At 43.2% G+C, this 18470-nt stretch overlaps 1 protein-coding gene across 1 annotated transcript in view; it reads left to right on the plus strand.

The window, feature by feature from the left end:
- Arid2 (AT-rich interaction domain 2) overlaps window positions 1–18106 on the plus strand; it is a 118286-nt gene extending 100180 nt beyond the window's left edge. Inside the window, 5 exon segments of the mRNA NM_001432507.1 lie at window positions 2656–2794; window positions 2888–2973; window positions 4294–4417; window positions 4510–4601; window positions 15097–18106. Coding sequence (NP_001419436.1) covers window positions 2656–2794; window positions 2888–2973; window positions 4294–4417; window positions 4510–4601; window positions 15097–15238 — 583 coding nt within the window. The 3' untranslated portion in view covers window positions 15239–18106.
- Window positions 18107–18470: the final 364 nt, after the last annotated feature.

The following is an 18470-nucleotide window of genomic DNA, read 5'->3' on the forward strand; positions in this document are numbered from 1 at the left end:
ATGAGCAAACACAGAGGAAGAGGGGTTGGGGATTTAGCTCAGCGGTAGAGGGCTTGCCTAGGTTCCCTGGGTTCGGTCCCCAGCTCCGAAAAAAAGAAGAAAAAAAAAAAAGAAAAAGGAAAAAAAAACAAAATAAAAAGCAACCCAAAATTAGATGAATCATACCCAGAGTTTTCTTGTAAAGAATTAGTTAACTACATTAAAAAATTAAAATAATTAAATATGACATCGCAAGTAAATGAACTAACCTGGTGAACAGTGAGCAGGTAATAAATGTTAGTGTTAATTTCAAGAGATAATTACGTACCAGTTAAGAGCAGAGTATTGGAATGTCAGATAGTTTCAGTCTCTTAAAACCTGCTGTGCCCGTTGCGGATTTAGCTCGGTGGTAGAGCCCTTGCCTAGCAAGCGCAAGGCCCTGGGTTCGATCCCCAGCTCCGAAAAAAAGAACCAAAGAAAAAAAGAAAAAAAAAAAAAAACCACAGAGGAAGAACTGAGACTGCCCGTTCTGTCAGTAACGGGTCTTATTTAGAGAAAGGTAAAACTGGAACATTCATCTGTGTTCAGATTCCTACTCCACAGGAGAAGCCTTGACTTTGGAACAGTTCTCATGAGCAGTGACTGTGGAGAAACTCATGGTAAAGGAGGCACTAAGATAGGGCATGTCAGCTTGGAAACCTGAGGCTATCTCAGAATTAAGGGTTAGCAAGACAGCCTGGGCAGTGATGTATGTGTTTAATCCCAGCACTTTGGAGAGTTCAAGGCTAGCCAGTGCTACACAACGAGACCCCTCTTAAACAAAAAGAGTTAACAGAGTGGGCAGCTGAGACTATAAGAGGCTCTGTTCCCACTAACATCAGCAAACATGATGGTCTCAGTGACCACAGCTCACATTGGTTTATGGCCACCTGGTGACTTTACAAATAACATTAAAACTAGATTTCCAGGAAGTGAAATTTTCAGAGAGTGATTTCTGCCCAGAGGAGTCGCCTTGTAAGCCCATCAGAAGAAACACATTCACACGTGTGCTGACAGTTTTCTGCAGAAGGCAGTGAGCTATGCTAAGGAAAACATTTTCACAGTTTGAATCAAGATTAACTATTGTGGGAGTGGCAAGCTATCTACAATATCCAGTCAGCAGCACTTCCACTATTTTCCAAAGCACAAAGAAAGAGCTCTGAGAAGAAATAACACCTTGGTTTCAGTGCTACTGGGAATCAGATCACAGGAAAATGTCATTTTAACGCCAGCACTCGGGAGGCAGAGGCAGGCTGTTAGTTCGAGGACAGCCAAGTCCAGGACAGCCAGGGATGTCACAGAGAAAAGCCGTCTCTAGAAAGCAAAAACAATTAGCCATCTTCTTTTCCCATCATTAGCAGATTGCCAACTTCATGGATCACCAATGGTGTGATTGAATTAAGGTCTGTACAGACAACACGTGCTGAGCCCTGGGTGCTGAGCCCTGGGTGCTGAGCCCTGGGTGCTGAGCCCTGGGTGCTGGCCCTGGGTGCTGAGCCCTGGGTGCTGAGGCGCTTTTTGCCTTGGGTAGATGTTGTGGAGCCTGTATTTACAGACGCCTATAACAGAGCCTGCTACAGAGGAAATCTTAAAGTAGAGGGGAAATCTGAATAGGTGAAACAATCATATATGTAGTCAGTAAGTGTCTTACTGTATACATCGGCTGCTGTCCTCTGTGTGGCCAGCTGTGGACAACACCTAAATTCTTTTCAATTAGTAACAGAATCTCAGTGAAATTTCACCAGAATAAGAAATCTTCCTCATCATAGTAACAGTGTATTAGCATTTCAGTGGTTTTGTTTTGTGTGTACTTAAAATTCAAAATGCATATCCTGATTTTCGATTTCATAGTGAGTGTCATTGGTATTATGTACACAAATATGAATAGAAATAAAATTTGTAATCTGCGACTTTTTAGGATTATCTTTGATAATTCAGAAATTACATTCTCCATGAAATCTCTTTAAATATCCGACATTTGCTGAGCCGATAGTGATTTGAGGCACTGGATGTGCGACACACAGTAAACCCCCCTCGGCTGCTGCTTTTGCAGAGAACTTGGGTCCTCTCCCAGCACCATGTGGTGGCTCACAATCATGTGTAACTTCAGTTCCAGGGCGTCCAGCACCCTCTTCTGACCTCTGGGGGCACCGGGCACATGGATGACACATATGCTTGTGTGCAGGCAGAGCATTCACACAGGAAAACTAAGCCAGCCTTCAAAAATACTTTGTAATTGGTTTAATGTAGACACAGTTACATAAGGGCCATAAAAACTACAGTCCATGCCATTTGCTGGACTGTGAAAGCATCTGCATGTGTGCACTTGTGTGCCCATCACACACACACACACTCACTCATGTGCCCACCCCACACACATATACACACACACATTCACTCATGTGCCCACCCCACACACATATACACACACACTCACTCATGTGCCCACCCCCACACATACACAGTCACTCATGTACCCACCACCCACCCACCCCCACACACACACAATCAAAAATCTTTAAAAAAAAAAAAAAAGCTGTAGCCAAGATTTCCTTTTGTGTTTTTTAAATCTATTATATCAGTGTGATTTAGAGAATTAACGTAAGTTTGAAACTATCTGCCGTTGTCTCTTTGCAGGTGGTTTCAGACGCCGTCACAAGTGTTCTACCACGCGGCCACTGAACATGGAGGGAAGGATGTGTACCCAGGGCAGTGCCTCTGGGAAGGCTGCGAGCCCTTCCAGCGGCAAAGGTTCTCGTTCATCACCCACTTACAGGTGTGGTTCACAACGCTGCTTGCCCAGCGCCCCATGTGCTCCCCGTGTGCTCACACTGGGTCTGTGACCTGTCTGTCCCTTCTTCTCCTCTAGGACAAGCACTGTTCAAAGGACGCTCTGCTTGCAGGGTTAAAACAAGATGAACCAGGACAAGCGGCAAATCAAAAATCTTCTACCAAGTAAAGAAAATTAATTTCCTTACTAACACACGTAAAGAACTAATAGCCCCTACGGTGCTCAGAGCCTGTCTCCCATTCTTGGCACTGAAAACAAGAAGTAGAAAACCAGGGACCAACAAAAAGACACGGCATATGGGAAACCAAAACTTTATTCTAACCCGGCTAATACTACCAAGCTATTCAGTGCTTAACCTACATGAATTCTCTCCAGGGATAGCGCTCACGGGCGTCTGTTTCATGGCAGCTGCACTGTGGTCTGTAAGGAAGCCCTGACTTCGGAGACAGACAGGTCGTCAGGCAGACAAGTAACATAGGAGGGAAAGCTACGTACATTGGAAGTATTCCTAACGTCTCTTTTTAAGAGTGCATTTCATCTGTTTGATAATGGCAAAGAGACTTTATACATACACTCACACACGCATACCTATACACATATACATACATCCCGGATTACATATGAAGATTATTTCTAGGTTATATTTTTTTTTTAAAGATTTATTTGTTCATTTATTATATATAAGTACACTGTAGCTGTCCTCAGATACACCAGAAGAGGGCATCAGATCTCTTTACAGATGGTTGTGAGCCACCATGTGGTTGCTGGGAATTGAACTCATGACCTCTGGAAGAGCAGTCGGGTGCTCTTAACCGCTGAGCCATCTCTCCAGCCCCGGTTATATTTTTAATATCCAGAATTTGTCTAAAAAAATCAGAAATACCCCTGGTTCACAAGTTTCAGAAGAAACCCAATTTGTTAGAATGTGCCCACCGGTGTGGTGTGCACCTCTGCCTTCCAGCATAGCAGACCATGCAGCCTACCGTCCTGTGCCTTCTGTGAGAACGATAGCCCTTCTCCTTATGACTCCTTTCTGTGGCAGTGATGGGTTGAAAGGAAGACTGTTGCTGTCCTTAGCCTAAGTCTGATACACAGGGCAGCTTTCTTCCTGATCTAAAGTTGCAGGCTGTTTGCTTGCTAGGAAGCAACAGCCAGCTCCTTCACATTACTGTCCAGGATCAGGACTCGACACCTTTGCCGCTGTGTTATGCTGTACAGTGATTGCCTCCTGACCGCGCATCGTAACAGACATGGACCATGCAGGGCCTCTGTGGTTTGCTCTGACACCAACAGACTGAATGCAGCACTGTGTCCCGCACGGCCAGCAGGCCATAGGGCTCAAGGCCTGCTTGAGCTCCATAGTTAAGACACTGTCTGAAAGAAAAGGGATAGGCTGGAAAACACAAGCCCTAAAACAGCTGTTTGTGTGGGCTGGGGGTAGGGCACAGTTGTCTGTTCAGCTAACACTGTCGTTTGATAAATAGGCAGCCCACTGTGGGGAGCACAGGCTCTGCTCCCAGAGCCCAGAAGGCCATTGCAAGCCACCCCAGTGCTGCACTCATGGCTCTGCGGAGAGGCTCGAGGAACCTTGTCTTCCGGGACTTTACAGTAAGTCCCTCTTAAAGCCCTTGTCCATAAAGGTGTAGCCCTGTGTGATTTAGATCTTTATTCTTTTTTTTATATTCTCCATTCTTTTTAAGGATGAAAAAGAGGGACCAATAACTAAACACATCCGACTAACAGCTGCCTTAATATTAAAAAATATTGGTAAATACTCAGAGTGTGGGCGCAGGTGAGTAACTCGTTTCTATAACCAAAGCAAACTGACTATTTCGTACATGAGTAACATTACCTGTCTCTTAGGTGCTGTTTATCCTGATTGATTTGTGAATGTGTCCAAAAACTTATGCTAAGACCAGGCCACCATGATCTTTTCAAAGCCAAAAACAACTTGTTTTATTGTCAATTTTCTTCCTGGCCTTAGCATTTACAGGGAGAAAAAAAAGTTCTTCGGAGGAAGAAACGTAAGAGGGAATCAGCCCTTTGCATCATGTGAATCAATTGGTGTTTTATATAAGCTGCCAGAGCCATGAATATTAGATGTCACTGTAATCCCGTTGATGTTTAGAGGCTTGAAAAGAGTGTAATCTGTGAATATATGGAGAGTAAGGAATGACTCATCGTCCTTGAGAGAATCTGTCCTGCCCTAAGCAGTGGCTCTCAGCCTCCCTAAGGCATAGCCTCCCTTTAATACAGCTCCTCATGGCATGGCGACCCCTCCGTACAGTTAGGTTCATTGCTACTTCATGACTGTGGTCTTGCTACTGTTGTGAATCCTAAGGTAACGAGTTTGGAACCCCTAATCTATAGGGTCTCCCCTCAACCTATCTCCTATTCACTCCTCCCGCTCCCTTAGCTAAACAGCCTCACCTAAACGCCGTCAGGTGCCTCTTCCTTAACAGGCTCACTTCGTCCACATGCCTTCCATCCACACCCACTCACATTGTTTTAGGTATTATAATACTTAAAGTCGATTTTCCAAAGCATGAAAACTGGAAGTAATTACAAAAGAAGGTATGGGTACTCTATGGGCTTTTAGGTTTTTGCGAGGGATGGTACTTGGAACGTACACCTGCGTCCTTTCTCCTTCCTGCTCCTCCTCCTGCCCCTCCTCCAACTCCTCCCGTATCTTCCCCAGCCTTGCACCCTCATACACTCATGACCTCATCTACACACACACTCGCTCACACTCACACACACACACACACTCCCACACATACAGACACAACACACTCACTCACACTCACAGACACACATACTCACAGACATACACACTCACAGACACACAGACAGATACACACTCACAGACATACTCACAACATGCATATGTGCACACGGACACGTGCGCACGGACACACACACACACACACACAATGTTACTTGTATAGACATGATTTCAGGGCTGTTGACTTGGTGTATGTTAACCAGTTAAGAGGTTCCCTAGGGAAGACTGTTTTTTCCTTCTCTCAGCAAGCAGTCCAAACCTGACACTAGTCCTTTGTCTGTTGGTAGGGCTCCCTACCACATTAGCACCCCTGTTGGCATTGTGCTTGTTCAGGTCTCATTTACGTGGCAGTGTTGTTGGGCTTCATGGATATAGTTTCCCTCTCATTTCTCAGAGACACAATCTCAGCAAATTTCCTGGCTCTTAAACTACCTCTGTCCTCTTCCGTGTTTGTGAGCCTTAGATGCAGGAGTGTGTTATGTGTGTCTGTTGGGGCTGGGTAACACACGTCACGTTCTCTCTACATCTGGATTGGTTGCGGTTTTCTGTGGTGGTTGCGGTTTTCTGTGGTGGTTTTATCTGCTGCAAAGTTTCTCGGGTGAGGAACTCGAGCTACACTTGCTTGCGGGTAAGCAGAAGTATTTAGCATTCTAAATTTAACAATTAGAAATCATTAAGCTTTAGTGAAGTTTCAGTAGTAGGCTCTTGTAAGATCTATGGCCTCTCTAGCCCCAGGTAGCTTGTTATGTTTCCAACGCCAGGTTTGCTGTCCTTCTCTTGAGTTGGCCTTAAGTCTAATCAGTAGCTGTTGGTCACTGCCGAGGTGTGTGTCTGCTGTGCCCATGGGAAGCCCTTGCCATGCTGGTCACTGTTGAGGCTCGTGGGCGTTACAGCCATGTAGCACTGGTGGATGCTTCCCTCTTTTGTAACCTCACACAGCACCTTCCAGTGCTATGACGGAAGTTAGTCCCCAGGGAGGAGACTTTTAGTTCAGATCCAATTCAGATCTTCAAGTCCAATCAAAACTCCTCGTGTCATTTTTCACAAATGTTTAAAAAAAAAATCCTAAAATCCATATGGAACCACAAAACACCCTGGAGAGCCCAGAAACCTGAGGTAAAAGAACAGTGCTAGTGGGGCTGTAACCCAGACTCGGGGGCACTGCACAGCCAGGGCAGTAAAGCCAGCAGTGGACAGGAATGGCACCAACTCTCACGTGCAGACTCCAGAAGCAGCATGAAGACCCGAGCGTGTGCACATGCTTGGGCACAGGGGAGCCAAAGACATTGGTGAAAAGAAAGGTATGTAACAAATGGTGACAGGAAAACTGATGTCACAGGCCAAAGAACAAAATTGGACCTGTATCCATCACTTTGTACAAAAACTAACTCCAAGTGGATCAAAGCAAGTGCTAGAATAAAAACATACGTAGTAATCTACAAGATACAAGTGTAGAAAAGGACTTTTTAAAAATAGGACCCCGTATGCTCAGGAATTAAGGCCAACAATTGACAAGTGGGACTTCAGGAAATTGAGAGGCTTCCTCACAGCTAAAGGACGAGCAGTGCAGTGAAGAGGGAGCTCACAAATGGAGTTCTCCAGCCGCACATCCAGAATTTATAAAGAACCAACAAATAAAATTGTAAAGTCACTAAAACAAATGACCCATTCAGAAAGAGAACCAAAGATGTGCATAGAGTTCTCAAAAGAAAAAAGAAATCTTGTAAAAATGTTGATTGCCCTATCAATTAGAGAAAAGCAAATCAAATAATTTTGAGGTTTCATATCACCCCAATCAGAATGGCAAACATCAGAACACACACAACAAGTGCTAGAGAGGACATTGGGGAGGGGGGCCTTCATTCACTGTTGGTGGGATTGCAAACTGCTAAGGCCCTCTGGAAATAAGTGTGGAGAATGCAGAAAGCTGAAAATAAATGACTGGTCCTATTGTCCAGCTCTGCCACCCCACGGCGTGTGCCCAAGGATTGCACAGACACCCACTCTGCTTGTCACTGCTGCTCTGCTCACAATAGCTAGGGAAGGGACACACTCCTTCACTTGGACACCATTCACATGTAAAGAGAGCCAGAACTAGCAGGTCAATGGCTAGAACTAGAGAGTATATAGAATGCGGTAACAGACGCAGGAAGACAGATATCTTAGGAATAATGTTTTGTTAATGTACTACATGAAAGACACCAAGTTGTTGGTTTGTGTTGGGGATGTGTGGTTTGGTTTGCTTTGCGTGCTGGAGACTGAGCCCACTCTAACCGTCCTGGGCTAGAGCAGGCCCCCAGCAAACCAGTGTCTTGTGCACCTCACATGGTCCTCCCACTTCCTCAGCCTTGGATGTGCATTGTTGTCTGCTCGGCGACCACAGGAGAGCCCGTGCAGGCTCCTACTCACGTCACGCTGTCTTCACCTTCAGACTTTTGTTCCAGGGCTCTGCTGTCCTTCTGTCTGTGTATCCCTCTGGGTTTCTTTGTCTCTGCTTCCGCCTAGATGAACACTGCTTTCTGTAGCCTTTCTTCTTTCTTCACATGTTCTGTGTGTAGGAACTTTGCCACAGGAATGTCTGTGCATCATGTGTGTGCAGTGCCACAGAAGCCAGAGAGGGCGCTGGATCTTCTGGAACTTGAGTTAGAATAGATGTGAGCTGCCTGGTGAGTGCCGGGAATAAACCCAGGTTCTCTAGAAGAGCAGCCATGTCCCCACTGAGCTCCCCAGCCCTGCGTCCTTATGAGGTGTTTTATTCCTGCTGCGTTTGTTGTTGTTCTGCTTCTCTAGGCTGTCAGTTCTGTAAATAATTTTAATGTCTTTTTCTCTACTAAGTCATGTTCAGACTGTACTACTTTCCAAACTCAGGCTAGAAATTGTACATGCAGGGTGTTACCACACTCATTCCTGTGTCTTCCTCGTACCCTCATCTGCTCAGAGAACACTGCCCCATGACTGCGTGCGGAGCTCTTTGAAGGCAGAGACTGTGTATTTACTTAAATTGTTGCTCTTTGACACTAGACATTCATGTGAGAGTGACACTCACCCAGTGAGTGCCTGAGAGACAGGAGGAAAGGAGACTGGCACATTCCCGTTCTCCTACAGATCTAGCTGGAATTTGTACAGTGAACTAGAAGTCCCAAATAACTTTTCCCTAGAGCTGTTCCTCTCATCCTGACTGCATGTTTGGGGCTCAGATGACAAAGCCTGTTTCCCTGGCCATGAATCACTGAGCCAGAAGTTGTCTGCTGTGTTTGCTCTCTGGTTAACTTCATATTGTGCAAACTCTTGGCTTCCAGATGCCCTGTAGCATATCATTGCTTAAGGTGCTAGAATAGTCGGGCCCTAAAGTGTCAGCCACCGTCAGGCAAGACTATGGAGGGCACATCACAGGGATTGTTAAGTTTGACATCAGCCTGGGATGTCTGGTGACACAGGTGTGTCCCTCTGGTGAACATTTTCTGTACTGTGTGAGAGCACTGAGGTCTGGGAGAGCCTCCATGTGAAGGAGAGAGCAGGGAATCTGTTTGCCAGAGGAATAATACTAACACATCGCTCTGTTTTTATATCATTGGGTTAAGAGGTAGATATTAGCTTACCTCTACTCCTACACATAGATCCTTGCACAATGGAAGATACTAGGGTTTTCTGAGGGGCTTTTGTTTTAATGTCAAGATTGTTTAGTATAAGTAATGCCTTTTATCCCTTCTGATTAAGTTTCAGCTCTGGCGAAGTCTCAAGACTTAAGACTTGTCTCCTTTTGCTAACTATGTACTTGGATCTTACTTGAAATTGTTGTTACATTTTCTATGTATGGGTGTTTTGCCCTCAGCTATGTTCGCCAGTTGTATGCCTGAAGCCTGTAGAGGACAGAAAAGAACACCAGTGTCCTAGTGCCCAGCGGTGTGAGCCACACCCAGCCACGGTCAGCGTGGGCTGGGAGCCCGATAGATAGAGCGAAGAGACCCCAGAGTACGCCCCACACAGCTGAGGGAGTCTCAGGCCGTCTCTCCAGCAAATGATGCTGGGAAAACGAGATTTGTATCTGTGAGAGAGACTGAACGGCTGCCATTGCCATATAAATCTTAGCTCAAAATAGATCAATGAATTTTAGCATAAATGAGCTAAAACTACTAACCAGTTAGAAGGCGTGAGGCAAAGGCTCCCTGTCATTGGACTTAACAGTGAGTTCTGGGTCTACTATGTCAGAAGCAGAGCCAACAGATTCCAGACGAACAGGACTGCATCAGAAGAAAAACATGCTTATGAAAAGACATTGCCAACAGTAAATGACAACCCACAGTGAAAGGAAGTAATTGAAAAATCATGTATTTGGTAAGGGGTTACTATTGAGACTGTGTACAAAAGTCCTAACTGCTGAGGAAAGCTGCATCAGCTGGCTCCTTACACCGGGTGTTACTGAGCCTTAAAAAGGGAAAGCGCTCATGTGTGCCACACCTGAGCCTTGAGGACATCCTCTGGAGGAAACCAGGCACAGAGGATGGCGTGTCAGTTCTGTATAATTACTATCAGAACACGTACTGACAGACCAAGTAAAGCGGCGAGTCTCAGCCTATGGGTTGAGACGCTTTCGGCAAACCTCTGTCTCTAAAAATGACATTACAATTCGTAATGGTAGCAAAGTTACAGGTATGAGTTATCAACAGAAGTGTTCTGGTTGGGGGTCAGCACACCACGAGGAACTAACTGTATTAAGGGGTCACAGCATTAGGAAGGTTGAGAAGCACTGCATTAAGGGGAGAGAAGGAGTAAGAAACGGTTTTGTGGCTGTAGAGGGTCTATCTGAGATGCAGAGAAAAAGGCTGGGGTTGGGGACAGTGGTTGCACTGCCCACAGTAGAGAGTCAATGCACGTAGTTAGAGAGTTGGGAAACTTCATGTTATGTTTTCAGAATAGTGAAAAAAAAGGTGTTTAAAAAAGCAAGAAAAGAGTCTTGGGAAGAATGCTTCTCCCCAGCAGCTTTGTGAGTATGTCTGTGTGGGGCTCAAATGGCTCAGTGGGAAAGATGCTGTCTGCTCTTGCAGAGGGCTGAGGTTCAATTCCCAGACCACATGGTGATTCTAACCCTGTGTAACTCTAGTTCCAGGAGATCTGATGCCTTCTTGTGCCACATGAGACACCAGGTCACCAGGCTTTTACATGATGCACAGACAAAACATGCTGTCAGAAGTCATACACATAAAAATGTTTAAAGATATATGTTTGTGTTCTTATACCGTAACCTGTGTTCTTTTGTCTAGATAAAAATTCCAATTTGGAAAGTGGTTTTGCTGCAATATCTTCTCCAGCTGCCCTTCTAGGGCCTGCTGACATTTTGGATCACATTGTTTTACATGTGATCTTATTTTTCCACTCAAAAAGTTCTAATGTATTTCTGGCTTTCTAAACTTTAATAACTATGATACTTTATAGGTTGTTTTAACCACTGCTCAAAGATTGAACCTATAAATGGGGTATTCTGTGGTGTACCCCATACATTACATAATATGTAAAGCCTGTCTTCTTCATTCTTTTATTATTTTATGGTAAAAGAATTAAGATTCCTTTCTTCTACCTCTTTGAAATGTACACCTTACTTTGCATGCAGTAGTAGCACAGCAGAACCTCTGGTCCCAACCCTGAAAACCTTCTCAATGTTTCCTCCCCCTATGCTCCTTTGACACCTCTAAGTACCACCTGAACTTGATTAGGTCAGCCTTTGGCTTTTCCCTACATGAGATCATTTATTTAGTGCTTGTCTTTCCATGCCTGGCTCATTTCATGTAATGAATGGCAGTGAACTCTAGACACACTTGGCAGGATCTGTTTGTTTTAGTGGCTGATTAGCATTTTGTTTATGTGTATACCATGCTGTCTTACTCACTCATTAGTTGATGGACACTTAAGATGTTTCCAGTTCCAGCCGTTATGAATGGTTCTGGAGTAAACAGGGCAGAGAGGTTTTGTCTGGTTAGCCTTTCATTAGTGCAGATGTACAGAACAAGTTGCCAGCAGTGCCAGAGACCGTGGAGAAGGAGGAGCAGGAGGAACAGAAGCTGGCTGCCCTCCTAGTATGGTAAATGGGCTGGAGGGCAGCCAGCTCAGCCGTCTAAGTGCACTTCCAAAGGACTTGGGTTCGATTCCCAGCACCCACATGGCAGCTCACAAGTATCTGTAACTCCAGTTCCAGGGCATCTGTTACCTTCACACAGACATACATGCTGGTAAAACATTGATGCACATTAATAAAAATAAATAATTCAGAAAAACAGTAAGAAAAACCGCAGTGAGCATCTTCTCCGTGGGAGCATGTGACAAGAGGCTGGCTCATCTTCTGACCTCACTTCCTCCAGCTTAGGGCACACCACCCAACCCTTGCAAGTGTCCACGTGCAAGCACACATGCACGTGCGCGCACACACACTCTAATGGATAACCCACTGATGAAGTAAACTGCTATCCCAAAGCCTCCACGAAACTGCCTTTAAAGCCTTTTGAGATCGAGACCCAGGAGTTGCCTTTTCTGTGTACTGAGGAGTATATAGGGGGTTTGCTTTTAATTTTCTGAGGTATCTGTACTGTTTCTCTGGCATGTGATTTATATCCCCACTAGCAGTTTCCATGGTTTTGTCTTTTGATAATAAGTCATTGTGGTTAGAGTGAGGGGTGTTATGGTTTCCTTTGGTTTCACTGGTGACCAGTGATGCTGTACCGTACACCTCTCAGCCATGTTTATGTCTTCTATAAGGAAAGGTTTGTTTAGGTCCGTAATCCATTCTTAAATTGGTTATTTGAATTTTACTTATTGAGATTTTGGTGGCCAGGATGCCCTAAATATTAACCCTCTGTCAGCTACACGGCCTACACAAGCATCTCTCATCCTAACCTGGATGGTTGTTTCCATTGCTGCTCAGAAAGTTGTCAGTCAGTTATCAGTTAGCGAGCTGCTAGTTTCCTGTGCTGTTTGGAATTTGCCCTAAAAAGCATGGCCCACACCCGTGCCCAGGGAATTGTACTGTGTTTTCACAGCTGAGTGCATTGTTTTGAATTTGATTGTTGACTGTCTACTTGTGGGCCATCTCCTATTTCTGTTTTTACATCTTCAGGTGGCTGGAGATACACAAGTTCTTTTAGCTCTTCTGTTTCTGTGTATAATATTCTGTTATAGGGGCCAGACATGGATTGGAGGTCAGTGTGGGTCTCATTCAAAGCCCTGTCTCAAAGTGCAGTAAAGAAAGAATGCCAGGGTGCAGAGTTCTGGCTCATTGCTTCTAATGGCTGCTGTCTGAGGTGCTCTCCAGTGAGCTGGCTTGTTTATAAGCAGTCAGTTCTATACAGAGGGTTTGTTTTTGTTTCTCCTTGGAAGAACCTCCGATTTTCTCACCTTTTGTAGGTAGGCAGTTTTAAGGACAGTTAACATGAGGGCTTGCATTGTGGAAATGAGACGGAAGGAAGGTCCTTGTGTCTCTTAAGCCTGTTTTCTTCCCACTGATTAATTCTACCTATATTAATTCCCCTCGCCTATACTGCCCATTTCTAAAACCTATTATGGGGGTTGTGGATTTAGCTCAGTGGTAGAGCGCTTGCCTAGCAAGCACAAGACCCTGGGTTCGGTCCCCAGCTCCGGAAAAAAAAGAAAAAAAAAAAGGAAAAAAAAACCTATTATGTTTTGTTTCTCAAGAAAATAAATTTCTTTTCAAATTTTGGTGCTTTTGATAGGATATAAGCTTTTCAAATTGTTTGGTTTTCCCCAAAGGTAATTTGTATCTTAAAATGTTTCTAGTAAAACAACTCAGACCAGCATGTGAAATTGAAAATTCCAGAAAATAAACAAAAGTTATGTTTATTATACAAATCTCTAGCCTTAAAGTATAAATATAAAAGAAAGAAAAGACTCTGGATATAGCTGTGTCCAGAGGTAAAACATGTTCGGGTCCCTAAGTATAACCTCCTGCATCCCCACCCCCAAGTGTTTGGCTTTGAGACAGGTCTCTGTATATAACCCTGGCTAGCTTAGAACTCTACATAGATCAGGCTGGCCTTGAACTTAAGAGATCCATCTGCCTCTGCCTCCCAAGTGCTGGGATTAAAGGCACGTGCTTCTCAACTGAGCTAAGTTTGGTCTTGTTTTTATAGAAAATCATGTATTCTCCGTTGATTTCAAAGTTTGTTAGATAAAATTTTGAGAAGTCATGTTTAAAGGGTCTACAAAGCAAAATTTTCAGTGAGTTTTGGGAATGTAGTACCCCCCATACAAGAACAATAAAGTCCCACCAGTACCACAGAACCCTGCTCTGCCCTCATCTGGCAGCCTCCTCCTCTCCCCCAGCCTTCCACTGTCCTACTCCGGTTATTCTAAGTGACTTTAACTTGATAGAAGTCATATCAGACAGTGGGGTTTTCACCACAGGAATTGTGAGATTGATTTCTCAGGTTACATGTAGCAATGCTGTGCTCATATTTCTGGAGTACAGAATTATGGTTACTGGCTTGTTCCTTTGGTATCCACATTTTGTTCTTAGTCACGGAAGGTGAACCTAGGGCCTTGTCCATTCTGTGCAAGTGCTCCACCACCAAGCTATCCCCAGCCTTCCTCATTGAGTGTTAAGTTAGAACTTGTTTTCCCCCTTGATTAACTTCTCTACAGGGTTTTTATCACAATTTTAGTGATGTTTTCACCTCTTTTTTTTCCTGTTTTTGTTTTTTCTAAGGTATTTTTTATCATCTTAGTTTCACCTACATTTACATATATGGGCCACATATGTGCACTGCCTAACAGGTCAGACTGGTTAATCAGAACCAAACAGGGGTCCTTGGCACGATCAGGCTCTTAACCGCCAAATGATGTCAGCAGCCCATTCTCTGGTTTCTTTTCCCAGGACTTTATTGAAAGTAGTTAAGTTCTTGGGTATTCTCACTGCTATGTGACTTATCTTCCAGATGTTAAACATGAAAGTTATCACACTAAGCCCAACTTGAACGAACTGTAAAGTGAACGAACATTCTGTATCATTGCATAGCTTCCGTTTGACAGTTGAGTAGGCTTACCTCAGTTACCTTAGCCTCCTGTCCCTCGGTACTCTCCCCCATCCTTGTCCTCCTTAGCCCACGGCCATCTTTACTGATGACACTCACTCCCACCGTCTCTATGGTCACAGCCATCAAGACTGTCGCCTTTGTCACATTCGAGTTCATGAACGTGTTTGTTACTTGCCAACAACTTTCTGATTTGTGAAATTCATAAAATGCTGAATGAAGATACAGAAATACTCTGTGTAACATTCTGTGGATGCCAACCCTGAGCAGCTGAGGTGTCTTCTGAGTGTGGGGTCCGGCAGACACCTTAATTTCCTCACAGTGAATCCTATTAGTTGATGGTTAGCTTGAGCCGCCTCTTTCTACAGAGCTGTTGATATTTTTATTTTAGCTGTATAATCTGTGATAAGGAATCTTATGTAACTATGATCCTGGAGACTGACAATTTGTTTCCTTTTGTTTTTTAGATTGTTAAAAAGACATGAAAACAACTTATCAGTGCTAGCCATTAGTAACATGGAGGCTTCCTCTACCCTTGCCAAATGCCTTTATGAACTTAATTTTACAGTTCAGAGTAAAGAACAAGAACAAGACTCAGAAATGCTGTAGTGAATCCTACCCCACTGACACAGTGGGGGCTCAAAGTCAAACACATTTCACTGTTACTGAAGAAAGCACCAAGTCTTAATGGAGCAGAGACCATAGAATGAATTATTTTGTGTCCTCCCATGATGCTGAGAGGAAGCTTCGTATTCTGATCTCTGAACGAATCCCTTTCTTTTCTGTTAAAAAAAAATCTAAAAAGGAAAAAAAAAACAAACAAACTGCTGTGGGATTGACAACCAGCCTATCTGCAGGATGTCTCGGGTCTGGCCAATCCTGATGGAAACTGGTGTGATCAGAATTCTGTACCATCCACATTGGAATATACATGGAATAGTGTAAAACCTACGTGAGCAGATGAAATAGAAGCATTAAATATTTTTATCTATATCCAAAAAGGAGCACATTTTTATATTTACAGAACCATTTAAGCTGGTTTGAATAACGACGACAAAGTTTGAGCACACCTATCCCCCAGCTTCGGAGGGGCCACCAGTATCTAGCTGTGGATTGTGTGTTTTGTTTAGAATCAGTAGCTTGGTTTTCTTACTTGAGCCAATATATTTTCACTTATTTATTATCATAAAAATTTACCAGTCTGAATAGATCTTGTAAATATTTGTGAATAGAATGAACACCGTTCATACCACTGCAGCCACTGGAAATCATTCTGTGGTGTCCTGGAAGCATTATCGGTAGGCTCTAAAGTTTTCTAGACTTTGCTGTCACCTGTAATTGTGATGTATTCTAGGCAGTGGTGGACACTCTTACATTTGTGTAAATACTTCTGCAGAGGTACTGATGCTGTAAAGTCAACAGTTTTGTGGAACTGTGATTTTTTTTTTCCCCCTCCTTTTTTTGGTTTCCTTGGATCCCACCCCCTTGGGTGGGGTTTTTTTGGGTTTTTTTGTTTGTTTTGTTTTGTATTATACACCTTGTAGAACTCATTTTGCTGGCTGAAAGAGTATGGAATAATATATCTCATGTCATTTTTGTAGAAGAAAAACTATTTGAATTTTTTTTTGTTTGGTTTTCCCTCCCATGTATCCACTGTAAGCATTTGTCATGTGCAAGCTCAGAGCTTGTGCAGAATTTTTTGTATTTGTAAATTGGTTTAAATACATGGAATTTTATACAGGTTTTCTCCTGTGTTATATATGCATTATGTGCAGGTATGATATTTTCTTCACTACTTTTTCTATCTTAATATAGTGTGGAATTTTATTGTATTATTCTTCCATTCTTAATACTGTACCACATTCCTGCTCAAAAACTGCTCACTTCCTTAAATTGTCTTTTTTCCCCCTAAGCGTGAAATGTATCCACTTATAACTGCCTATTGCCTGTTCTATTAGCATCCAAAAATGTGGAAGGCCTCCCAACAACCATTTCTGCTGTGTCCTTAGGATGTGCAGTAAAAAATATAGACCTGACAGTTTATGTTATAGAATGGCTTTATTTACTTTGGTGACTGTTTATAGTTTTTAAATAAAAGACTGAACATTTTCTTGAGTCCTTTATTTCTGAGTATGCTTAAGACATTGTAAAATTTAAAGTCTAGCTGAAGGCAAAGTCAAACGGTCACCTCCTTTATACTTTGTGATAATATTGTAGAGAGCAGAAAGGTGCATCAGATGACATACACCATGGTCATGGCAGGAAAACCAAACTTTTTGTTTACGATATTTAGGAGCAGTAAGCCCAGTGAGAGACAGTTCAGAGCTCAGCTGCCTTACCCTTGTGTCAGCATCTGACTGAAGCTTTTCTTTACCATTTGACTGTAGGTTGAATTCAGAGGCAGATTTTTTAATGAGCTTCAGTCTGGACATACATTTTCAGCATCTTGATTCACTAATTATTACCTGAAGTAATTTCTCCCCAAGGGGCCTCTGCCTGTGTACTCGGCTCTATCTGTAAAACGATGTGTGGAAACACCCAAAACTCGGTATTCTCAGGTTGTTGGCATTGACTTCTTCACCTTAGACTGGGGCTGCCCAGCAGACAGCCTGGGTCCAGATACCTTATTATATCCCGCAAATATTTCCAGACTAAAGGTTCCTAAGGGCAGATGGTGGCAGACATTTATATTCACTGTGTTTATCTAAAAAATTTGAGGCTTTCTGAAATAATTTTTGTAACATCACTGTTTGCTTCTCTTCAAGGTACCTTTTACCTTTCAAAGCAGGAAATTACCACGGTGGTTAACTTTTAGTAGCAGAAACAACAGGCTTAAAGTGATTTCCACAGTCACCATCTTGTCACCTCACTGAATTGCATCCTGTAGTTGTAGGTTTTGTGTTAAAATGTATAAATGTGTCTTTAGTGCTTTTAAGCAATGGTCTCAGCAGAATTTTCTCAATGTACTTGACCTGAGGAAACCAATTTCTAGCTTCCCTCTTAGGCTTTCCCTCCGACAGCTTTACCTGACTAGCGGACTAACACGGACTTGGTGGGTGACGCAGCTGAAGTGCCCTTGAGTCCAGGTCCTGCAGAACCCTCAGTCATGAAAAGGTGCTCCGTGCTAGACAGAAACTTGCTGACTTCCAGTATTGTTATTTTTGTCTAAAGTTGTGTAAATACAAGCTTTGATGTTATCTTTGAGAAATCTATGTAAATAATAGTCAACAACATAGACTGTACAATTCTGTGTTATATATGTGCCTAGTGCTCTGTTGGCACTTAATAAATTTTAAGTAACAAAACTGATGATCATATAGTGAAGGCATATTTTTCTTCCGACTTGACAGGATATGACTATATATTAATGAGACTCAATAAACCAAGCCACACATGAAAACTTGTCTCATTACTTTATAGCCATGCCATGTATGTTTTTTAAACCATAAATGACAATAAAAGTGATTTTTGAAATGAGTGTTTTGGGTAAGTGGCTTCTGTCCTGATCTTGTACCATAACTGAAGTCCTGAAGACAAAGTGTGAAGCTCTTCCCCAAAGGAACAGCTGCTCAGAAACAAGACTTTGGCTTTGAGATCAGCCACGCAGGACACCTCACAGTGGTCCCTCCTTCGTTATCTGACACAGTAAGAGAAGGCACCATTTATAGCCAGTTGGTGCTAGTTAACCGCTCTCATACTGCAGTGCACAACTCTTGACTGGACTCAGGCACTCAAATACTTGGAATTAACTAGCCTCCTTCCAAGGCCACAAACAGATGAGACCAAATCACCATCATAGCCGTAAACTTTACCTAGCAAAGATTTCCATTTACTGCACTGG

Source organism: Rattus norvegicus, chromosome 7 (genome assembly GCF_021556685.1).
Source record: "Rattus norvegicus strain SHRSP/BbbUtx chromosome 7, alternate assembly SHRSP_T2T, whole genome shotgun sequence".
NCBI lineage: Eukaryota > Metazoa > Chordata > Mammalia > Rodentia > Muridae > Rattus > Rattus norvegicus.